The following is a 23,099-nucleotide window of genomic DNA, read 5'->3' as shown; positions in this document are numbered from 1 at the left end:
CAGTTTGTCTTGGAGTCTAAGAGACAAGGTTTGAAATCACTATTCTGCTACTGTGAATGGTACAGTTGCTAAATCATTCAGTCCGTTCATAAGAAACTATTGAGTATCTTCCATATTGCAGACACTGTCCTAAGCATGAGGATACGAGGGTGAATTTAAGATAGGAACTTAAATTGTTTTCGAGCACTTAGTGTGTGCCAGCACTGTGCTAAAACCAAAACGTAGTGGTAATTCCTTAGGCAGTCTCATTTGCTCACACAGCTACAAATTACATCTATATGCTGAAAATCCCCAAATTTATACCTTCTGGCCTGACCTTTCTGAACTTGAGTCTTACATATACAATCTCCTTTTCAATGACTCCTTTTAAATAATTCCTAAAAGACTCAAACATAATACTTCCAAACCTAGACTAATTTTGATCCCAGGCTATCCTTCCATCCTCTCTTCCTCATCTTATTTTTTTAAAATTTTATTTATTTATTCATAGACACACACACACACACACAGAGAGGCAGAGACACAGGCAGAGGGAGAAGCAGGTTCCATGCAGGGAGCCCGATGTGGGACTCTATCCCCGGTCTCCAGGATCACACCCCAGGCTGCAGGCGGCGCCAAACCGCTGCGCCACCGGGCTGCCCTCTTCCTCATCTTAATAAACAGACCATCATCCACCAAGGTGTTCAAGCCAGAGGTCTGGGGGGACATCCCTGACAGCTCCTCTCCCTTACCTCTCACCACCTATAAGATAAATTAGTTTTACCTAGAAGGTAGATCTTGAATCTATCTAACGTTTTTCTCTCTGCAATCCCCTCTGCTGCTGCTTCTTCTTCTTCTTCTTCTTCTTCTTCTTCTTCTTCTTCTTCCTCTTCTTCTTCTTTTTTAAGATTTTATTTATTTGAGAGAGAGGGAGAGAGACAGCATGAGTGAGGGCAGGGGTAGGGGGAGCAGAGAGAGAGAGAGAAGCAAACTCCGGACTTAGCAGGCAGCTCCTATGCAGGGCTAGATCCCAAGACCCTGAGATCATGACCTGACCTGAAGGCATACACTTAGCTGACTGAGCCACTTGTGCCACATCCTCCTTGCTTCTTTGCAGTAGACTCCTCACCATTTTCTTTGCTCCTTCTTGCTCCCTAACAAGCCATTGGCCATAGTGGCCAGAGTAGATTCCCAGCACGAAAGCAACAGCAACAGTAGTGATAACAAACAAAACAAATTAAACAAAACTGAAAATAGAAGAATCCTTTCATTCCCATATCTTTCTGGGAGGAATTCAACCTGCCCCCCAGCCCACCCCCATCCCCACCCTTTCCACCCCAAGTCTGGGGCTTTTGTTGTGCTGATCAGGATAAATTGGTTGAGGCACAGATTTAAGTCAGAAAGGATAGGTTGACTTAGCTTAACAAGAGCAGGGAATGGGATCTTGAAGATGAGAGAATGAAGCCAAGCAAAGAAGAGCCAAGTACAAATCTGGCCTACTTTTTTGGGGTAATATTTAGAGAGAAGAGAGATTGTAGAGTATTACTGTGCTGTGCTGAGTAGAACTTAGATAAATCAGGATTTTTTTAAAATCATGTTTACTGAGATTCATACATGGAAATTTCCATTTTGTGCTTATTTCATAGGCCAGTAAATATTAGATTACTTTTCATTTTATATTCAGTATCTGTTGTTTTCTTTGAATGAGATCTTATGCTAATATGGGCAACGAGTGGGCTCAGCTTTATTCAAAATACACCATTGTGGGACACCTGGGTGGCTCAGTGATTTAGCGCCTGCCTTTGGCCGGGGGTGTGATCCTGCAGGCCTGGGATTGAGTCCCATGTCAGGTTCCCTGCAAAGAGCCTGCTTCTCCCTCTGCCTGTGTTTCTGCCTCTCTCTCCCTCTGGGTCTCTCATGAATAAATAAAAATAAAATCTTAAAAAAAAAAATACACCATTGTACTTAGGATAAAATCTAAGTCCCTGGGGCACTTGGGTGGTTCACTTGGTTAAGGTCTGCCTTCAGCACTTGACATGATCCTGGGGTCCTGAGATCAAACCCCACATGGGGTTCCCTGCTCAGCGGGCAGTCTGCTTCTCCCTCTGCCTCTGCCCCCCCTGCTCATGCTCATGCTTGGTCTCTCTCTCTCTCTCTCTCTCTCTCTCAAATAAAGAAGATCTTTTAAAAAAATCTAAATCCCTTACCAGGACCTAAAAATCTCTAAATCATCTAGCCTCTATTTAACTCTCCAATCTTATATCTGAACTAGTCTTTCCTTTGCTGACACGGGTCTTCCTTTGGTTCTTCAAGCACACAGAACCTTTTCCTTTCTTAGTCTCTACACAGCTATTCCCTCTTTGGAATGTTCTTTCCATGATGGCCCATTCTTATCTTTTTTTTTTTTTTTTTAATTATTTATTTATGATAGTCATACAGAGAGAGAGAGAGAGAGAGAGAGACAGAGACATAGGCCGAGAGAGAAGCAGGCTCCATGCACCAGGAGCCTGACATGGGATTCGATCCCAGGTCTCCAGGATCGTGCCCTGGGCCAAAGGCAGGCGCCAAACCGCTGCGCCACCCAGGGATCCCTTTTTTTTTTTTTTTTAAGATTTTATTTATTTATTCATGAGAGACAGAGAGAGAGAGAGAGGTAGAGACAGGGGCAGAGGGAGAAGCAGGCTCCATGCAGGGAGCCCAACGTGGGACTCCATCTGGGGCCTCCAGGATCATGCCCTGGGCTAAAGGCAGCGCTAAACTGCTCAGCCCCCCGGGCTGCCCTCCCCCATTCTTATCTTTTAGGTCTCATCTAAAATGTCACCTTTTCAGAAAGTGCTTTCTACCTAGCTTAGCTAGACCTCCATTTTTGTTGTTCCTGGCACTCTATGGTTTCCTTTATACAACTTTGCAGGTGGTAATTTATTCACATGTGTGGTTATATGTGTGTGCACACATGTCTGTTTTGCTCATTGTCTGTCTCTTGCAGATGTAAATCCAAGAAGACAATGGGCTTGTAGGTTTTTTCATTGCTGTAGGGCCAATGCCTCACAGTGCTCTGTGCAGAGAAGGCTGCCAATGAATATTTGAGTGAACAAACAGGCTCTTATAGAGCTTAACACTGACAAGAAAATACAGATGCTGAAGATAATGTGTTATGATGACTATAACAGGGAAGTACAGTGTTACTGTAAACCTGAGGAAGGTAAATTAAGTGGGGAGCAAGACAATCCAGGCTTCCCTGATCTAAGAACTGATCAAGAATTGGCCTAGTGATGAGAATAAGGAGTGTTCCGGGCAGAAGAAATAACAAGTGTGAAGGCCTCAGGATGAGTATGAAGTATTTGGGGGAAACCAAAGAACACAGTATGGCTGCACTGTAAAGAGGAAGAGGTGGGCCCATGGAATATGTGGCAAACCTTAAGACTGGGAACTTTATCCTAAGAGAAATGGAAAGTTTCAGACAATAGAGTGAAGTAATTAAGTTTGTGGTTTTAAAAGACTATTATAGATGTGTGGGGAATGGATTACAGGTGAGGAATGGGTAGCTCGGAGAAGTAGGCTAAGGCAGAGACGATCTAGGGTGACTAGCTAGGTAAAGTGTAAGAGTACAGGCCAGAAAAGATAGAGGCATGGCTGAGTTTTTTTTTTTTTTAATTTTTATTTATTTATGATAGTCACAGAGAGAGAGAGAGAGGCAGAGACACAGGCGGAGGGAGAAGCAGGCTCCATGCACCGGGAGCCTGATGTGGGATTCAATCCCGGGTCTCCAGGATCGCGCCCTGGGCCAAAGGCAGGCGCCAAACCACTGCGCCACCCAGGGATCCCGGCATGGCTGAGTTTGGAGAAGAGTGTTAGATTCACAAAATATTCAGAAGCTAGTGTGGTTGAGATAACGGTGAGTCATTGGACTTGCCACATGGAGTGTGAGAGCCACAATGACTTCCAGGGTTTTGATTTCAACCACTGAGTAGATGTGGTACCATTTATTGATATGAGAGAAAACTGGAAGAGGAGCCAGTTGTATGTGAGTGAGTGGAAGGAAGATGACGAATTCAGCTGTGGACAAGGTTTGAGGTACCTGTGAGGTATACAAATATTGATGCCAAGCAGGCAGTTAAATAGGTGGCAGTGCGATGGTCCAGTCTGCTGCACACAAATGGAGCCATCTGTCTAGGGAATGAGTGGAATCAAAGGCTTGGGGATAGAATCCTGAGGTACTCTCACCATTTAAGGGTCAGATTGAGAAGAAGTCAGGAAAAGTGACCAAGAAATAGAGAGGTAAGAGTAATGCGTGATGTATTGGAAGGCCTTAATGAAATGGTCTTAGACAAAAATCTCAGTGAAGTAACAGTCAGATTTTGAGTACAGAACAGTACTCAGGAATTTAAGCTCTGATAATTCTCCTTCATTAGGAAATTGTATACAGTAGCCCCTACTCATCCAAGGGAGATATATTTCAAGACCCCCAGTGGATGACTAAAACTGGATTGTATCAAACCCTATGTTTTTTCCTATACACACATACTTATGATAAATCTTTTAATTTATAAATTAGGCAAAGAGGTTAACAACAGTAACTTGTAACAAAATAGAACAATGTACTGTAGTGAAAGTTATGTGAATGTGGTCTCTCTCAAAATATATTGCACTCAGACTTTTTTTTTTTAAAGATTTTATTCATTTATTCATTGGACACACAGATCGAGAGAGAGGCAGAGACATAGGTAGAGGAAGAAGCAGGCTCCATGGCAGGGAGCCTGATGTGGGACTCGATCCTAGGTCTCTAGGACAATGCCCTGTGCCGAAGGCAGGTGCCAAACTGCTGAGCCACCCAGGGATCCCTGCACTCAGACTTCTTGTGTAGATGTGAAATGAAATACCCACAAGATGGAATGAAGTGACATGAATATCATAGATATTATGATATAGAATTAGGCTACTATTGATCTCTGACTATTTTTCAGAAGTGGGATCATCTGCTTTCAGACTGGGGTTGAGTATTAGTAACTGAAACCATGGAAAGCAAAACCATGGATAAATGGAGTGGTTGTATCAACATTTCTTGGGGAAAACAAAAAACACCTCCTCAAATCCCACCTTAAAAATGACTTTTAGTTTCATAATACTATTTTATCCCTCAATATGTGTTTATAATGCATAAACATTTTTATATCGTTGCAGTTGTAATGGATGCATTTTATTTTTTCCATTTTATTTATTTATTTTTAAAAAAGATTTTATTTATTTATTCATGAGAGACAGACACAGGCAGAAGGAGAAGCAGGCCCCATGCAGGGAGCCGGATGTGGGACTCTATCCGGGTCTCCAGGACCACACCCTGGGCTGAAGGCGGTGCTAAATCACTGAGCCACCAGGGCTGCCCTATTTTTTCAATTTTAAAGGAAAGGAATTTATGACTTATAATTATCATTTTAGTGGCTGTATAAGTTCCATTAGATGACATTTTAGAGATTTAGAAAAGGATATGGCTGATTCAGGCAGATAAACTTTTTCTCAGAATCCACCTTCCTTTACCATAACAAGATCACTTTTTTTTTTTTTTTTAAGTAGGCACCACACCCGGCATGGAACCCTATACACCATGGGGCCCAACACACCTCAAGGCCCAATGTGGGGCTCAAACTCAGGACCCTGAGATCAAGAGTTGAACACTTAACCAACTGAGCCATGCAGGCACCCCAATAAAGTCACTTTAAAGAGTTAAGAAAGCAGAAGCAAATGAGCGTATCAGTAATGTTGTCTCCTGGAGTTTAAATACAGATAAATAAATTTCAATATGAGGCTTTTTCAACCTCACACATAATTTGAATGATATCCTAAGAATGGGGTTAAACCAGAGGGACACATGTTTATTCTGTTGATCTTTGAAATACAAAGACTCACTTTATAGATAAACTGGGAAACTGAAGGCCAATATATCACCTTGAATGCAATTATTCTGAATCTTCAGCAACAGATCATGAAGTCAAGGGCAAGAGTAAATGATGCTTTTATGCATTGCCATTAAATCTTAAAAACAGGGGCGTCTGGCTGGCTCAGTCGTAGAGTATGTGACTCTTGATCTCAAGATCGTGAATTCAAGCCCCGCACTGGGTGTGGATCCGACTTAAAAAAAAAAATCTTAAAAACAGACTGAAGAATTCTAAGGTATCCAAGAAACTTACACACATATATGTGTGTATGTATAAATATAGCTTTCTTTGATGATTTCACACCTTCAAAATTCTCTTTTCAAGCCATCACAAACATCCTTTAGTACAAAAGGGCTGAAATAGTCAACACCTGCTTCAGTTCAAGTGCTTTCATTTGTTTAAAGTTGACTCCTAGACTGATGAATGAGGTAAACTGAAAAAGAAGCATTTTCTGGAAATGTGGAGTTTTTTTTCTACAGGAAACATGACAAAAGCAGAAAGTGAACTCATGATTGAGCCAAGGACACTTTAACTCTTTGATCTAGTGAAACTAGGTGTTGAAATCAGTACATTAGCTCAGAAAACCTAAAAGTCTTTTTCCACTGACAGATAGCTCTTTAGTTTGGTGATGTCAAAAGTAATTAATCAGGCACGCCTGAAATAATATAACATTGTGTATCAACTATACTAAAAAAGTTTTTAATTAAAAAAAAGAAAAAGAAATAAAAGCACTGAATGGAGGGATGAATTAAAAGGGTGGGCAAAATATAATAATCTCGAACTCATCAGGAAAAGAAAACATCAGGAAGCCCCAAACATGAGGGCTGCTGGACTCCCTCAGTTTAGTTCAGTAAGTATGTACTGAGCTCCTACATTGTGCAGGACAAAAGTGTCAACTATAGTGACAATGACATCTTTTTTTCTTTTTTTTTATGATAGTCACACACACACACACAGAGAGGCAGAGACACAGGCAGAGGGAGAAGCAGGCTCCATGCACCAGGAGCCCAATGTGGGATTCGATCCTGGGTCTCCAGGATTGCGCCCTGGGCCAAAGGCAGGCGCCAAACCACTGCACCACCCAGTGATCCCGTGACCATGACATCTTTATTTAAAGGCTTGTCTTCTCTCTTACTCATTGTTTTAAGATGGGACTTCACCACCTGCCTGGATCTCACTGGCAGTTTCCCATGTGTTCTGTCTCATGTGCAGCTGTTTTTTTTTGTCTTAGGAAAGGTTGTTGGGATATCAGATGTCTCCAGAGCACCAACCAACTTAAGGTAGTTGGTTCATGGGCTAAGGTGTTGGGGTGGTTTTTCTGGTGGGGGAGAGAAGGAGTGGGTGATAATGAGACGTGTGGACCTCTCAGTTACATGGAGACTCTGGAATTAACTGAGTATCTTCTACGTGCCATATTCTCATTTAATTCTTGGTTAATAATCATGATCGTATGAAGGAGATGGCTCTGCATTTTACAGATAAGGAGACTGGCTAGTGATCTATCTATCTAAGGTTACAGAGTAAGTGGTGGGTCTGGGATCTCAATCTCTTCTCCAGGTCTTCAAAGGCTTTCTTCCACAGTGCACAGGGTCCCAGGAGAATTTCAGGTCCAGAGAGAATCATACTGTGCCCTCCACTCTTACATTTTTACAAGACAAAGGATCTAGAATGGACATCTAAAGAACTAGTAAAAAGAGGTCATGGGCCAGCAAGCAATTCGTAGCCTGAAAAGTCAGTATGTGGTGTCTACCTCTCCTTGTTGTTGGTCTTGATGAGGAGCTCCTGAGATTATTTTAGACCTACCGTTACTGCCGGTCTTCTTAAGTTCTTGCCCGTACTACAAAGACTTGTTTCCTTCATTAGACAAAACTAGTCATGGCTAGTCCAGTTCTGTCCCAAATAACGATGCCGAACATCAGATAAATCCCTTGGCGGACTACGGCACTTTCCGAACCTGTAGCACACATCTTTCCAAGGTATCGAGCAACGGTGAAGTTGCTGACTGGAATAAAATTCTCGATTCCTTGCGATGTAGGAAGGTGGCGACAGCATTTGGTTTAACTGGACTTCCTGGACACAATAAAAAAAAAAAAAAAAAAAAAACCCACATCCTAACCAGCAACATTTTAATCTCCCTGAGGTTTAGCTCGAGGAGATTTAAACAAACAAAAAGAAGCCGAGGTGTAAAATGCCCATAAAAGATCAGTTAAATTTCCCCTCCGAGCTCGGTCCAAACGTTGACGGAATTAGGACAGAACAAAAAGAGATGCGCTTACACGTCCTCCGCGCGGAGATACTGAGGTAAGGAGAGGAGTTCTGAGGGCGAGACTTCGGCCGTCCTTGGGGACCGCTCCCGTCCGGGACCTTCTCTTTGGCAACACTCCAGAGTCCGAGGCCCCAAGGCTCCCCCCTGCGGGAAGGGGAAGACTCGCGTGGCCAGGGCGCGCACGCGTACATTCACGTGTACACACACACACACACACCCGCGCGCGCGCGCACACTCTACACACACACACACACGGCCTGTTCCCTCCGCTCCCCCTTCCCCGGGGGGCGGGGCCTCTTTCTCTTTAAAGAGCAGACGGCCTCGGCGCAAACCCAGGCTCTCTAAGGCCCCGGGGGCCCGGACCCGAGCCGCGGGCAGCCAATGAGCGCGGCGGAGCGGCTCGAGCGCGGCTGACGCGGCACCAATGGGCGCCCGCGGGGGGCGGGGACAGCGGAGGAGACACTATTGTTGATGAGGAGGAGCGGCGGCGGCGGCGGCTGCACCACCACCTCGTTGCTGCCTGCCGCGGCCCGGGCGCCCCCTGCTCCCCGGATTCCGGCTTCGTCACCCCGTCGCGGGGACCTTCCCTCCGGCCTCGAGAAGCCGAACCCTGCAGCCCAACAACAACAAGCCCCCCCCGTCTCGCCCCGTCACCAGGGAGGGGGGGACCATGTCCCAGCGGGTGAGGCGCAATGGGTCCCCCACGCCGGCCGGCTCCCTCGGGGGCGGTGCGGTCGCCACGGCCGGGGGAGCCGGGAGCCGCCTGCAACCCATGAGGGCGACGGTTCCGTTCCAGCTGAAGCAGCAGCAGCAACATGGCAGCCCCACGCGGAGCAACGGCGGCGGCGGCGGCAACAACGGCGGCTGCTGTGGTGGCGCCTCAGGCCCCTCAGGCGGCGGCGGCGGCGGCAGCGGGGGCGGCGGGGGCCCGCGCACCGCCTCGCGCAGCACGAGCCCCACGCGCGGCGGCGGGAGTGCGGCCGCGCGCACCAGCCCCACAGTGGCCACGCAGACGGGCGCGTCCGCGACGTCCACGCGAGGCACCAGCCCCACGCGCGGCGCCGCGCCCGGGGCTCGCGGGAGCCCCCCGCGGCCACAGCCCCCGCCGCCGCTGCTGGGCACCGTGTCGTCGCCTTGCTCGTCGCCCACCCACCTGTGGACTGGCGAGGTGAGCGCGGCCCCACCCCCAGCCCGCGTCCGGCACCGGAGACGGTCCCCGGAGCAGAACCGTAGCTCCCCGGAGAGGAGGAGCCCAAGCGCCCCGGTTTGCAAAGCAGGTACGTGCTGGGGACCGCGCGGCGAGGGGAAGGCGGCGGGAAGGGGTCCGGGGCGCGCGCGGCTTTCGCGCGGGGACTGCGGCGCTACCGCGGAGCGCGGCGGCCGGGAGGCGGGGGCGGGGCCGGGGCGGGGCCGGGGCGGGCGGGGCGGGGCCGCCCTCCACACACCCCGCTCCGTGGGCGTCTTATTCATTGCTCGACAGACCTTGCTCCGGTACGGGATAGGGCAGGTGCAGCCGCTAACCTGGTGGCTGTGCCGAGACGTGTTAATGATGAACCTGGGATTCTGGTCACCCGCTGGTTCCTGCTTACCCTCCCTTGGGAGTGAGGCTAGGCGTGGTTTGTCACTTGGGTAATGTTAGTATAGCACATGTCTGCTGCTAAGTATTTCTTTTTCTCAAAACAGTTTCAGATCGTAAAGACTGAATTCATTAGCATAGCAGATTTGGATTCCTGTAGAGACGTGAGGCTGGGAGCCTTTCGCATTTCCTAAGACTTGGTAAAAGTGGGTAGCAGAAAAGAAGTAAGTTACAGAAGATTCCTTTAGAAGGGTTATGGGCTTCCTCCTAGAGTGCAGATGTATTTCTGATATACAGATATTGTTTAGATGTAAAACCATTGATTTGTTTTATTAAAAAACGAATCTAACATTTATCCCTTTGTTATTATTTTAGGGATCCCTCAAAAAACCCTGTTGTTTTTCAATGTATTTGGGAGCTTTCTTGGAAAAGGTTCTGAATGAAGCTGTTGGGTTCCACTGGAGTCATTCATAAAGAGTAACTCAGAAAGAAATTCACATTGTGAAAGTGGAGAGATAAGATTTGTCATCGAATTGCCTTCGTGTTAGAATATAGTGAGAAAAAGAAATAGGTGGTTTTTAGCTTATGCAGTTATACTACCTTTATTCTTCTCTAGAGAATTTCTTTAGACTCAGGCAGAATTACTGGAAGTTTCAGGAAACTTAACACAGTACATCTCAACCAAATAAGAGATGAAGTAGTTTTAAGGGTCCCTTCAGAAATGCAGGGAATGGGATGAATCTTTCTTACTATTTTATCAAAGATTTTAGACAATGGATACGTTTGGAGAGATCGCTCTGAAAAATGATCAATAGTGTTTTCTAATTAGAAAAAGAATACTGTTTTAAACCTTTTGAAAATACAGATTTCTTTTTTTAACTTTTACATTGTTAAAAGTACTAGAATCCTCCTCTCCTTCAAGTAAATAGTTGTCACTACTAAATTCCTACCGTACGGTTGGTGATTTACCTACAAGATCTCATTTTAACTCTCATGATAGGTTTTGGAGAGGTTAAGTAACAAGTGGTAAAGTCGTATTTGAATTTTGCTGGATGGTACTCCAAAACCGTGTCTTTTATATCAAGGAGGTAGCCTCATGATGTATAAGAGAGAATCTGGATATATATGATGCAGCAAAATCACACATGCTTAGGTTTTGAAGCAAGTATTAGATGTATTGGTGAACAGAATTACTTCAATTTGCCCTCCATCTTCTGGAGCCGGCACAGTGTGGAAAGTGGAAGCAGAGCAGCAACCTGAGGAGAGTCCGGTTAAATTAAGTATTGGTAAAAAGTGGAAGAAGATGTTCTTTTCTTCTGCTCTTTAGGACCCTGTTTTCCAGGATTTGCCCATTGTTCATATGTCCCAAAGCTGCCATGTCTCAGATCTCCCTTCCATTCATAAAAGTAACCCTTCTCAAAAGCTTCCCACCATCTCCCCACCAATACCAGAACAAAACAACCAAAAACCCCCCTGAAAATAAAAACTTTTTCCTCCAGTGCAGCACTCTCAACTAGATGTTGAAAGAAATAATGTTCATCATTAAGTCATACTGAAGTGAATGTCCGATAGCTTCCTTCTTGGAATGTCTGGTTTCATTCTAGTGAACTTTCATGCAGAGTAGGACTTTCAGATTTCAGATTTCACGTCTTTATAATACAAACACAAACACAAAATTTACTGTTTTCTTCAGACTAAATCTGGAGGGAGAGAAAGGGAAAAAGAATCTCTTTAATCATTGAGACTCCCTTTTTGCTTTGAGGGAAATTTTCTCCAATTTCCAGCCTCTGTGAAATGTGAAATCCTTACTGATAGAGGAGAAGGGCCTCTACTTCTGTAAACCTCATATGACTCAAATTCCAGGGATCATCTAGATAAGGCTGCCATCTTCAAGGTGTCTGTCACATGAATTGGATGCCCTAACCTTTATTAGGGAACCCAGTATCTGGAAGCCTCAGAGTTGGAGGGCTCAGAATCTTCAGGGGCATCTTATTCTGCTAGACCCCTACCCAGTTGCTTTATTCCTCTAGGGTCAGAGAGAATCATTGGTTAATCCAGAACTTCCTTCTTTTCACTACAAGAAGGTAACCCAGGCATCTAGCCCTGACACATTTTAAACTTCTCACCTTCAGCGCCTGCCATCTCCATGGCAAAGTGGTTTGCCATTAGGAACTGAGATGTGCTTAGAGAGGGTAACTAGGCAACAGTGTTAACTGCAGATAAAATAGGGAAGAAGGTGAGGTTTGTTTTTGTGCTTTCCCCTCCTTTTGTCTTAATAAAATGTCAAATAGATGTATTACAAATAGAGAGGTGGCATATTAGCATAGGCTTTGGATAGACAGTCTGGGTTTAAATTTGTTTTCTACCACTTAGAAGCCATGTGATATGGGGAAGTGGATAACTTTCTAACCCTTAACCTTTTTATCTGTAAAATAGTGATCATGTTGATATATACTTCATATGGTGGTAAGGATTAAATGAAAGGAAATGGAAAAATACTCAGCACAGTACCTCAGTATAAAAGTTAGCTATTGTGTATCACATTAGTTTTGCTTCTACTTCTAATGGATGTAACATAAATTGCCAACATAGGCTTAGTTTTCATGGTTGTATGAAATTTCAAATTGGAGAGAACACTGCCTGTCAGCATCCAGAACTGTAGCTCACCTGTGGTCTGGGTCCCCCCCCCCCCCCCGGGTTTATCTCTATCAGAATTACTTAGGGTCCTTGCTAAAAATGCAGGGTTTGAAAAAGTCCCCCATAACACCCCCTCCTGTGATTTTGCTGTAATCTAAATTTGAAAAGTGGGCAGTAGAAGCTCCAAAGGAAAATAGTTTCATTACAGAAAAGAACGCTAGTATAGTATGTATAAAAATTAGTTTTGCAGTGTGGCTCTTACATATGTAGTAAGTTGTGTTTTTACTAACTTTTCCCTTACTTGGTATACATTATGTTATGTGTGAATTTGGTTGTTTATTGGGGTGGGGGAGTGGTAAGAGCAGCAACAAGAGTTGGACTTTTCTGGACTAGTAATCAGGAGGTAGGTTACCAGGACTTGATCTCTATGGCATTTGGGTCTTCTGCTTTCTAGTACTCTATGGTATACACAGCTTTAAGAATTCAGTGTTTCTCTAACATTTGGAGGATTGATTCTAACTTCATACCTTTGGGGGAATCATTTTGGGTTGTTATGTGTATTTAATAGTTGATGATGAGGCAAAGTGGAACCTTACTATTACAACATCTTGGCTGGTAGACTTTACATTTAATTCAGTTCTGTAAGCAGTGATTGAACTACTATGTGTGTTAGTAACTGTGCAGTACCAAGATGTAGAAGACACTGGGAACCCCAGAGACTCACAAATCAGCCATGTAAGACATGTACAAAAGTATATAATACGTTGAGCACTGTAGGCTCATAGAAGAGTGAATAATTCTGTAGGGAATGGGTATAGAAGTTCTGCAAGAGGAAGATGGCTTTAGATTTGGGTTAGAAAAAGAAAAACAGAACTTTATACTTGGATCATAGAGGTGTGAAAATAGGCATGACATATGCAGACTTATGTATCATAGAGTATAGGATTTAGGAGAAAAGGGGGATGGAACAGTAGAAAAGAAAGTAGAAACCTAAGTTTTCAGGAAATCTTTCAAGATAATGTATGAATTAGAATGTGTTCCATGGTTCATGGCTCTGCAGTCAGACTTCTAGGGTTCAAATCTTGGCATTACTGCTTATTTAATTTAAGCAAATTCACTTCACCTTCAAAAAGACTGCTATTGGGGTGCCTTGGTGGCTCAGTCAGTTAAGCATTTGACTCTTGGTTTCAGCTCAGGTCATGATCTCAGGGTTGTGAAATTAAGCCCAGTGTCTGGCTCCATGCTGGGAGTGGAACCTGCTTAAGATTCTCTCACTCCCTCTCCCTCTGCTCCCCTCCCTCCTCCCTCTCCAAAAAAGGGGGGGGATACTAATAGTGTTTATAGTAAAGGATTATTAGAAGGATAAACTCCTTTTAATCTCTGTGGTAATAGAAATCTCTCAGTATTAGCTATTTTCATATCATCTTTATCATCCTCGTGATCCGAGGGTTTAGACATTTGGGGTAATTTGTTAGTGGTAGTAGCATTTATATTCTTAGGATGTGTAGAGTTTATAGTTACTTAGATGAGTAGAACATGAATTTGAGATGAGAGAGACTTTAGGATAGTAACTAAGGCATCGAGCATGTGAACATGTGAATTTAGGAGCAGTGGAAATGGAGATGGCAGGATAAAAGAGAGTGAGGAGGCTTTGATTTGGTAACCCGATAGAATAGAGATTGAGAAAGAGGCAGTTGAGGATAATTGGCTGGTTGGTGGTACTAATTGTGATAAGCAGCACCATAGGGAATGCAAGTTTGTGAAAAGAAAATGAACAAAGTTTTAGACGTGCTTAGTTTGTACTCTGAGGAAATCCAGGCAATTTCCTCGACTGTGGAAAATACAGTTTTAGAATTCAGGATGCAGTTTGATTTAGGGACAAAAAATTGGGACTCATTGATTTCAGTTCAGTAAACATTCATTTAATATGTTCTTCATGCTAGGTATTTGCATGTGGGCAATACTTGAAATGATCAGAATGGATAAGATGATGGGGAGAATGCTGAGGATAGAACTCTGGAAGAAATTAAAGCATTTTAAGGGTAGGGAAAAAAAGCCAGTGAAGAAACCTGAGAATATGGAAGAAGGAGAAATAGTAGAATAGTGTTGAGGAAGCCACAAGAAAGATTGGATTTCAAGGAGGGGATGATAAAGATTTTCAAATTCTGTGAAGAGAACAAGTAGGCTGACCCTGGAGAATAGACTTTTGAATTTGGCATTTGGGTCAGTTGATGATCTCTGAAAGACAGTAGTTTGTGGGGGACAGAAATTGGACTAAAGTAGTAGGTGAGGACATAGAGGTAATAGAAATTACTTTTAAGGAGTACAAATTACTCTTATGTCACTGAAAGGAAGGAAAGTGACAAAACAGGATGAAAGTCGAGCTAAGGTTCCTTTATTTATAGAATGGAGAAAACTTAAGCATGTTTTTTAGATATGGGGAAAGGATTCAGAGAGAATGAGACCACAAGTATAAGAGAAAATGGAAATAGTAGATGGGGCAAGGTCATGGAAAATGTGAGTGGCAGTGGGATCTAACACATGGAGAGTCTGGAAATCTCAGAAATGACTAAGGACACTTCTTTCTCCAAGGATGAGACGGTAGTAAGGGTGGGTTAAGATGATACATAACTTAGCAAGAGAAGGGAAGGAAGCAGTAGAAAGGAAGGAAGTTGAGAAAGTCAGCTACTTCTATCTCCAAACTACTTTAAAAAAATAGCATATTTGTCTTAAATACTATATTTTTATTTTTATTTTTTTAAAGATATATTTTTTTAAAGATTTTATTTATTCATGAGAGACTGAGAGAGGCAGAGACACAGGCAGAGGGAGAAGCAGGCTCCATGCAGGGAGCCCGACGTGGGACTCGATCCAGGGTCTCCAGGATCACGCCCTGGGCTGCAAGCGGCGCTAAACCACTGCGCCACCGAGGCTGCCCTATATTTTTAAATTTAAATTTTGTTTTTATCAAAGTACATTTATGTAATTAAAAATATCAGCACTGGGGTACCTGGCCTGCTCAGTCAGTGGAGCATGTGACTCTTGGGGTTGTGAGTTCAAGCCCCATGTTAGGTGTAGGGATTACTTTAAAAACCTTTCAAAAATCAGATAACACTGATCTTATAATCAAATAAAGTGTTTTCCTGATATATCTCTCTCCTGTCTTGTGACTCTAGAGACAGTCACTTTCAATTCTTAGTGCTCTTTATTTCTGGGGAAATTTTTTCTGTCATTTCTCCTTTCTGTTCTCTTTGTTGTATCTTTTTGGAATTCCTGCTCTGTGGGACCTCTTGAATTAAACTAATAATACTTTTCTTATTTCTGTCTTAGTTTACATCTTTGTTCTTCTTTCTAGCAGATTTATTTTATTCTCTTTCCTTTCAATTGATTTTTAAATCTTGGTCATCATATTTTCATTTTTCAAGAGAATTTACTTTGCTCTCTGATTGTCAGCATCTTCTAAAAATGTTTATAAAAGGTATAAATATCCTCAAAGTTGTTTTTTGGCCCTCTGCATTATCTTCAGAGCTCTTTTTGTCTTGAGCTTTGTCTGTCATGTTGAAAATTGTCATTAGTTTTCTGTTAATATTTAAATAAGACCCAAAAATTCGTCTGGCTAAGTCACTGATGGCAGACTAGAGGATCTTACAGGAGAATAATGACAAAAGGATTCTCTAATGCAGAGTTTTTTCCTGCCAGGTTTCCCAGGGAAGAGTCTTACAGTATCATGCCTGAGGATATGACTGGTGTCTTTAAGTCCAGAGCCTGCCTAGTTAATCTCTCTAGACCAGTTTTCCCCAGTCTTTTTGCTCTGGAGGTAATTTCTGTTTCTCAAGGAACCCCTGCTTTCAAGATCAATAAGCTAAGATATGATGGTATGGTGGTAATTAATGTTTTTTTGAGTACAGACTGATTTCTCTGTGGATCTATTTGACCAGTGTGTTACAAGCTTATTTATCTTGTATAATTTTCCCCTCTGCCTCTTGGGGGGAAAACATGGTTTAGCTTACCTTTCTTGAAATCAACCTTCCTTCCTTCCTCTTTCTCTCCTGCTTTCTTTCTTTTTCCTCCCTATTTCTTCCTTTTTTTCTCCCCGTTTCTTCATTCCTTTCTTTCCATTCTTTCCTTTCATTCTTTCCTCCATTCTCTCCTCCTTTCTTTTCTCCCCTCTTCCCTGTCCCCCCCCTCTTTCTTTCAAGCTCCATGCCCCACGTGGGGCTCGAACTCATGACCTGGAAATCAAGAGTTACATGCTCTACTGACAGCCTGCCAGGTGCCCCAGTCTCTTTTCTTTTCATATATATTTTTAAAAATTCTAAGCCAATCTCAGTACATTTTGCTTAAATAATTGGTTTAAATCAAATGAGATTTATTTTTTCTAAAGGTAGACTCAATAGATTTAATTTATTTTTATTTCTTTTTAAAGATTTTATTTATTTATTCATGAGAGACACACACACACAAAGAGAGAGAGAGAGAGAAAGGCAGAGACACAGGCAGAGGGAGAAGCAGGCTCCCTGCAAGGAGCCCCATATGGGATTCAATCACGGATCCTGGGATCACACCCTGAGCTGCAGGCAGACACCCGACTGCTGAGCCACCCAGGTGTCCCTCAAAAGATTTAATTTAAATAAAATTAGTAAAGTTAGTTTTTTACAATATGAAAATTTATTGACAAAGTTGTATAATAAAGCTACAGAAACCATAAGCCAAGATAATATGAAAAAAAATTTAGTTAGCCTGAGACACAGTTTGTGTAATAGTTAGAAAAAATTCTTTCTGTAACATGATCTGTCTCAGATGTAAGTCGTGCAAAATTGTACACTTCTGTTGGTTTCATGATCTCTTTTATAGACTTATACATAAAATGTGATTGTTTCAAAATTTTAAAAATTATCTCTTTAAGGCAATACATGTACTTGAGTGTTTTTATTTTGTTTGAATAATTCTGGGTTGGACTTGAAATGAACACACCCACATTTCAAATGAAACAAAACATTTCTTTCCTTGCTCTATGCTTGTTAAACAAGAAAAAGTTTGTTTATTCATATAAGAAGTTGAAAATGCAGCAAATTATTCATTGTTTTCCTGTGAATGGCAAGACACTTTCTTTGCACAGAAATCTAGAACTTCTGTTGGGCAGTTCAAGAAATCTTGGATTGAGTTTACAATCAGACTGCAACTAATTTATCACTTAATATATTTGCTCTGAAAACTTGGCTGAAACATCTTTTATGTGGTTGTCGTTTTTCCTGTCTGTTGTCCTTGTGGGTTATACATTCCTATTCCTTCAGTCTTCTTAGAAATATAACAGCCTTTCTATCAAAGGCTTGTGTACAGTGGAGGTGAAATTACCTTTAGTGTATTCCAAAAAAAAAAAGACATGGATTTTTTTAGTTGACCATTCTTTGTAAACTAGTATAAAATTCTTTTGGAAGTAAACTTAAATATTTTGTTTGGAGTTCTTGCTCTTAAAGAGCTGATTTTGTAGTTGTATGGTATAGTCTACCTACCAGCAAGTATTCCTTCCCCTCCTGCAGATAATATATACACATGATAAAAAAGGTTATAAATGGTAAAAGAAAATAGTAAGAGGTCTTCTCTATACTTGTCTTGAAGTTCATTATTCTCAGAGAAATTCAGTTAGCTGTTTTTCTTATATTATTCCAGATTTATTCAATGCATGTACAAATATGTATATATGTGACTAAACTTATAGGTTTATTTACTACACATATTTCATCAGGCTTTTTTTTTGAATATTTAGATCATTTCCAATTTTTTGCTGTTCTTACTATATTGCTGTTCATATACTATGTTGAATATTCTTGTTTATACTTTGTGTACTTATGAGTGTATCTGTAGGATGAATTCTTATTTTTTTTTTAATTTTTCTTTATTTATGATAGTCACAGACAGAGAGAGAGAGAGGTAGAGACACAGGCAGAGGGAGAAGCAGGCTCTATGCACCGGGAGCCTGACGTGGGATTTGATCCCGGGTCTCCAGGATCGCGCCCTGGGCCAAAGGCAGGCGCCAAATCGCTGCGCCACCCAGGGATCCCCTATAAGATGAATTTTTAGAAATGAAATTTCTTGTTCAGAGATACGTATTTTTCTGTTGTCAAATGTATTTCAGGGCTTCATATTAGTTCATACTTGACTTCCAGGAGCCTATGTTCTTTTCCCCCATTTTGCTTTGGATTATTATTTTTTTTATGATTCCATTTTATCTCTACTATTAGTTGTATCTCGTTTTACTACGCTGTAAGTGGTTACACTCAAGCAGTGCTGTCCAAAAGAACTTCCTGCAGTGATGGCTATGTTCTGTATCTATGTTGTCTAATATTTCATGTTAGAATCTTCTATTAATATACTTCCATTTCCTGCCTCCCATCCTTTGTGCTCTCATTGTCAAATATTTTGCTTTTCTGTTGTAAATCCTATAATACATTGTTGCTATTTTTACTTTAGATGATTATCTTTTATAAGCAATTAAAAATAAAAAATCTTTTATATTTACTCATTTTTACTGTCTTCAGCACTTCTAAATTGTGTGAAATAGAGTGGTTGTAGTGTGAATGAAAAAGGGCTTATTTGAGAAGCAAGTAATTGATGGGACTTGTTAACTGATTGCATTTGAGGGATGAGGGAAATGAGAGTATAATGATGCTGAGATTTTTAACCTATTTGGGTTATTAAGTTAATAATGTTAATGGCAACTGGTTTCTTAAGTGCTACTTTATTCTGTATGCATACAGAATAGACCACAAACTTTTGAGTAGGGTGCACTAATATTTTTAATAATAACAGACATTTTGGAAGATAAAGAATAATTTTTTTTCTTTTTTTACGCATGCCCTTCTAATTTACCATTCTTAAAAATCGTTATTTTACTTGGTGTTATACTGGGATTTACTGAACTCTAGTAGTTTCTGGTAAACACCATTTCACATTAGTTATGTTTTCCCTTTGTGCATGTACTGATATTTCTAAAGATAAGGATAAATGATGTCTGTTTATATTATTTTAATAATTTTTTTAAATTTTTATTTATTTATGATAGTCACAGAGAGAGTGAGAGAGGCAGAGACACAGGCGGAGGAAGAAGCAGGCTCCATGCACCGGGAGCCTGATGTGGGATTCGATCCCGGGTCTCCAGGATCGCGCCCTGGGCCAAAGGCAGGCGCCAAACCTCTGCGCCACCCAGGGATCCCTGTTTATATTATTTTAGAACTTGAGCTCACTCTGTGCAGAGCAGCTTAAAAGGTATTAAGAAGACATCCCTGGCCTTAATGGATTTTAGAATTAGAGAAGCAACATAGAATTTTATAATATTCAAGATTTAATAGTAAAACAAGGAAACATATAACATTACTAAGTAGAGTGGTATTTAATGGCAAAAGCCTGATAATGGCTATATGGGACTCTATTGTGAGTCACTCTTTATGTACAAGGATTGCCAGGTGATTTGTAGGTAGACCATCTTCTCCAGAAAGCAGTTGCCATTTATGGTATGCCTAAGAATTCTTGTAATGTCTGCTTCTGGAAATTGATACAGTGTCATAGGAATGCACCTGATCTACTTCAAAAATGTTACTTTTTTTGTATAGGAAAGGCATAGGACCACAACTTTGGACAGTCTCCCTACCAATTTTTTTTTTAATACCGTGTGGCCCACTCAATGCTTCTGGTTATAATTAATTTGTTCCTTTCTCCCTTTAGTTGGGGGAATTGGGTTAGGTAGAACTTGCAAGATTTAAATGACATCCAGTAAAAATTTTCTTCAAATGAATGAATGAAAAAAAAAATGAATGAATGGTTGGATTCTTGTCTTTGAAAAAATATTGTGAAGATCCACACCCCATCCTCTATTTGTCTTCTATTTTTCCCTGTTTGTTTGGAAGCCTTGGGTAGCATTGGGTTTTGCCTAGTTTGAGTATTATTTTTTTGTCTTATAAATGAATTTTTTGGATGAAGATTATACTGCTAGCTCACTACTAAGTATAGTATCTTTGAAAATCCTTTGAGTCCTCCTATTGGAAATTCCTTTAATACTCTAAAGTTGCATATTTCTAGTAACGGTTGATTAGATTATTCTGGTCCATCTACACATTCTTGACTGATACTTTTTAAATTAATAGTTTACTTTTTTTCTAAGGATTTTATTTGTTTGTTAGAGAGAGAGGGCGAGCATGCATCAGCAGGCAGAACAACAGAGGGAGAGGGAGAAGCAGGCTTTCTGCTGAGTAGGACCCTGGGATCATGACTTGTGCCATAGGTAGATGCTTACCTGACTCAGCCACCCTGGTGCCCCCCCCCCCCAATAGTATACTTTTAATTTTTTAATTGCTAACTGTGTTTAAAGCTTAGTTGGAGATTATGGAACAGTTTCCCTCTTTGTAAAGCTTTTTAAAATGTCGTGTTAAAAAATAATAAAAATAAATAAATAAATAAAAATGTCATGTTAAGCTCGGCCCTGGGCGGAAGGCAGGCGCTAAACCGCTGAGCCACCCAGGGATCCCCTGCTGTGTGAATTTTGATAAATAACACAGTTGTATAACCACAACTATGATCAACATATAGAATATTTCTATTACCCATACATGTTTCTCACACCGTTTAAGCATTCTCCTCCTTTTACCTCTGGGCCATAGCAACCACTGATTTGTTTTCGGTTGCTGTAGTGTTATTCTTTCAGAACATCATATAAATGAGTTACACAGTACTTTGTCTCTTGAGTCTAGTTTCATTTACTTAGCATAATGCAATTGAGATTCATTAATGTTATTGCATGTATCAGTAGCTCATTCCTTTTTATATCTGAGTAGTATTCCATTATACTCCAGTTTGTTTATTCATTTACCAGTTGAAGGATACTTGGAGATTTTCATTCCTGATATTGGGAATTTGTGCCTTCTCCCTCTTTTTTTTTTTTTTTTTTTACAGTCAGCCTTAGGTTTATCATTTTTGTAGATCTTGTCAAAGAACCAGTTTTTGGTTTCATTTACAGTGTTATTTTTCTGTTTCATTGATTTTTGCTCCTGTCTTTATTATTTTCTTTGTTTTACTTACTTTGGGTTTAATTTGCTCTTTTTCTAGTTGCTTCTCTGATGGAAGCTTAAATTACTCATTTGAGACCTTCTTTTCTATTAGAAGCATTTAATGCACATTTTTCTTTGAGCAGTTGTTTAGCTGCATCCCGTAAAATTTGATTTTTTAAAAATTTTAGTTTTTATTTATTTTTATGCTTTGTGAAATAGTACTGTGTAGAAAGCACCTTTCAACTAACATCTTTCATGAAGAAAGAAGTACTTTCAAATCTATGTGTGGAAATATAAGGAAATTGCCATATTCTTAATTCTGTGAACCAACACTATGTAGAAAGTGTCTTTTTAAATTTTTTCTTTTTTTATTTAAATTTTAGTTAACACACAAAGTTTAATATTATATATTTAATATATATATTTCAGTTCAAAATATTTTCTACTTTCCCTGAAACTTTTTTGGCTCATGAGGTAGTTATAAATAGTTTGGGAATATTCTAGATAACTTTCTTTTATTGATTTTTAGTTTGAGTCTTTGTCAGAGAACATGTTTCTTATATATAATTTCATTTTTTCTAAATATATTAAGGTTTGTTTTATCCCCCTCCGTATGATCTGCCTTGAAAAATGTTTCATCTGCCTTGACAAATGTGCCCATATGTATTCTTGTATTCTTAGCTGTTGTTGGGAGTGGAATGTTCTATAAATTTAAATTAGGTAAAATAGATTGATAGTAGTTTTCAGCTCTTCTATATTCTTGCAGATTTTCTGTCTACTTGTTTTATCAATTACTGAGAGAGAAGTTGAATTCTTCAAATACAATAGTAGATTTTTCTTCCATTTTTGTTTGCTTTGGCTTCATGTATTTGACACTTTTTTTTTAATGTGCAGAAATATTTAGCATCATTGTTTTTTTATATTGACCTTATCATTATGCATTTTTTTTTCTTATCTCTGGTGATTTTCTTGTTCTGCGATCTACTTTAATGTTTGTGTATGGTCTACTTTTTCCATCTTTCAATATTATTCTATATTTCCATCCTATCTGTATTATATATGGTGCGTTTGTCTTATAGAAAGCATATAATTGGGTCTTGTTTTTTTAAATAGAATTTATGCCCATTGAGGGACTTGAACTCATGACCCTGAGATCACGGGGGGGGGGGGGGGGGGCGGTCCCCAGGATCTGGTTATTTTAATTTAGTCTGATGATATCTGTTTTTTAATGTGTTTCGATCATTTACATTTAGTGCAGTTATTATGTTTGGCTGTTTTATTATTTGCTCTCTGTTTTCCCTTCTGTTTTTTTTTGTGTCACCTTCTCCTCTTACCTATCTTCCTTTGGATTACTTGACTATTGTTTAGTAATCCATTTTAAGTTATATATTGGTTTTTTGGCTATTGGTTTGTATAAATTTTTTTGTTGTTGGTAGCTGAGGGGATTACAATATAGATAACTTCTTATATACTTGAAGTAAAAGGCAGAGATTGTTTAATCAGCTGTGTCTCTTTAGACTCTTATGTTATAGTCATGTCATATATATTACATCTTCATACATCAAAAGCCCTATGCAGATCATGTATATAATCTTATGTATGTATCTGTACAATATACTTTTATAAAATTTTACATGATAATGATTGTTTCAGAAGAAAATAAAGGT

The 23,099-nt window shown here is 40.6% G+C and overlaps 1 protein-coding gene across 2 annotated transcripts in view; it reads left to right on the top strand.

The window, feature by feature from the left end:
- The first annotated feature begins 8,663 nt into the window (after nucleotides 1-8,663).
- The window catches only part of FAM117B (family with sequence similarity 117 member B), a 76,875-nt gene continuing 62,439 nt past the window's right edge, over nucleotides 8,664-23,099 (top strand). For both annotated transcript variants that reach the window (XM_072742004.1, XM_072742003.1), the window contains exon 1: nucleotides 8,664-9,455. In XM_072742004.1, coding sequence (XP_072598105.1) covers nucleotides 8,849-9,455 — 607 coding nt within the window. In that variant the 5' untranslated portion in view covers nucleotides 8,664-8,848. The remainder of the gene's footprint in view (nucleotides 9,456-23,099) is intronic.

This window comes from Vulpes vulpes, chromosome 16 (genome assembly GCF_048418805.1).
Source record: "Vulpes vulpes isolate BD-2025 chromosome 16, VulVul3, whole genome shotgun sequence".
In the NCBI taxonomy this organism is placed as follows: domain Eukaryota; kingdom Metazoa; phylum Chordata; class Mammalia; order Carnivora; family Canidae; genus Vulpes; species Vulpes vulpes.
Note: the sequence above shows the minus strand (reverse complement) of the source record. Positions and strands in the feature narration are given on the sequence as shown.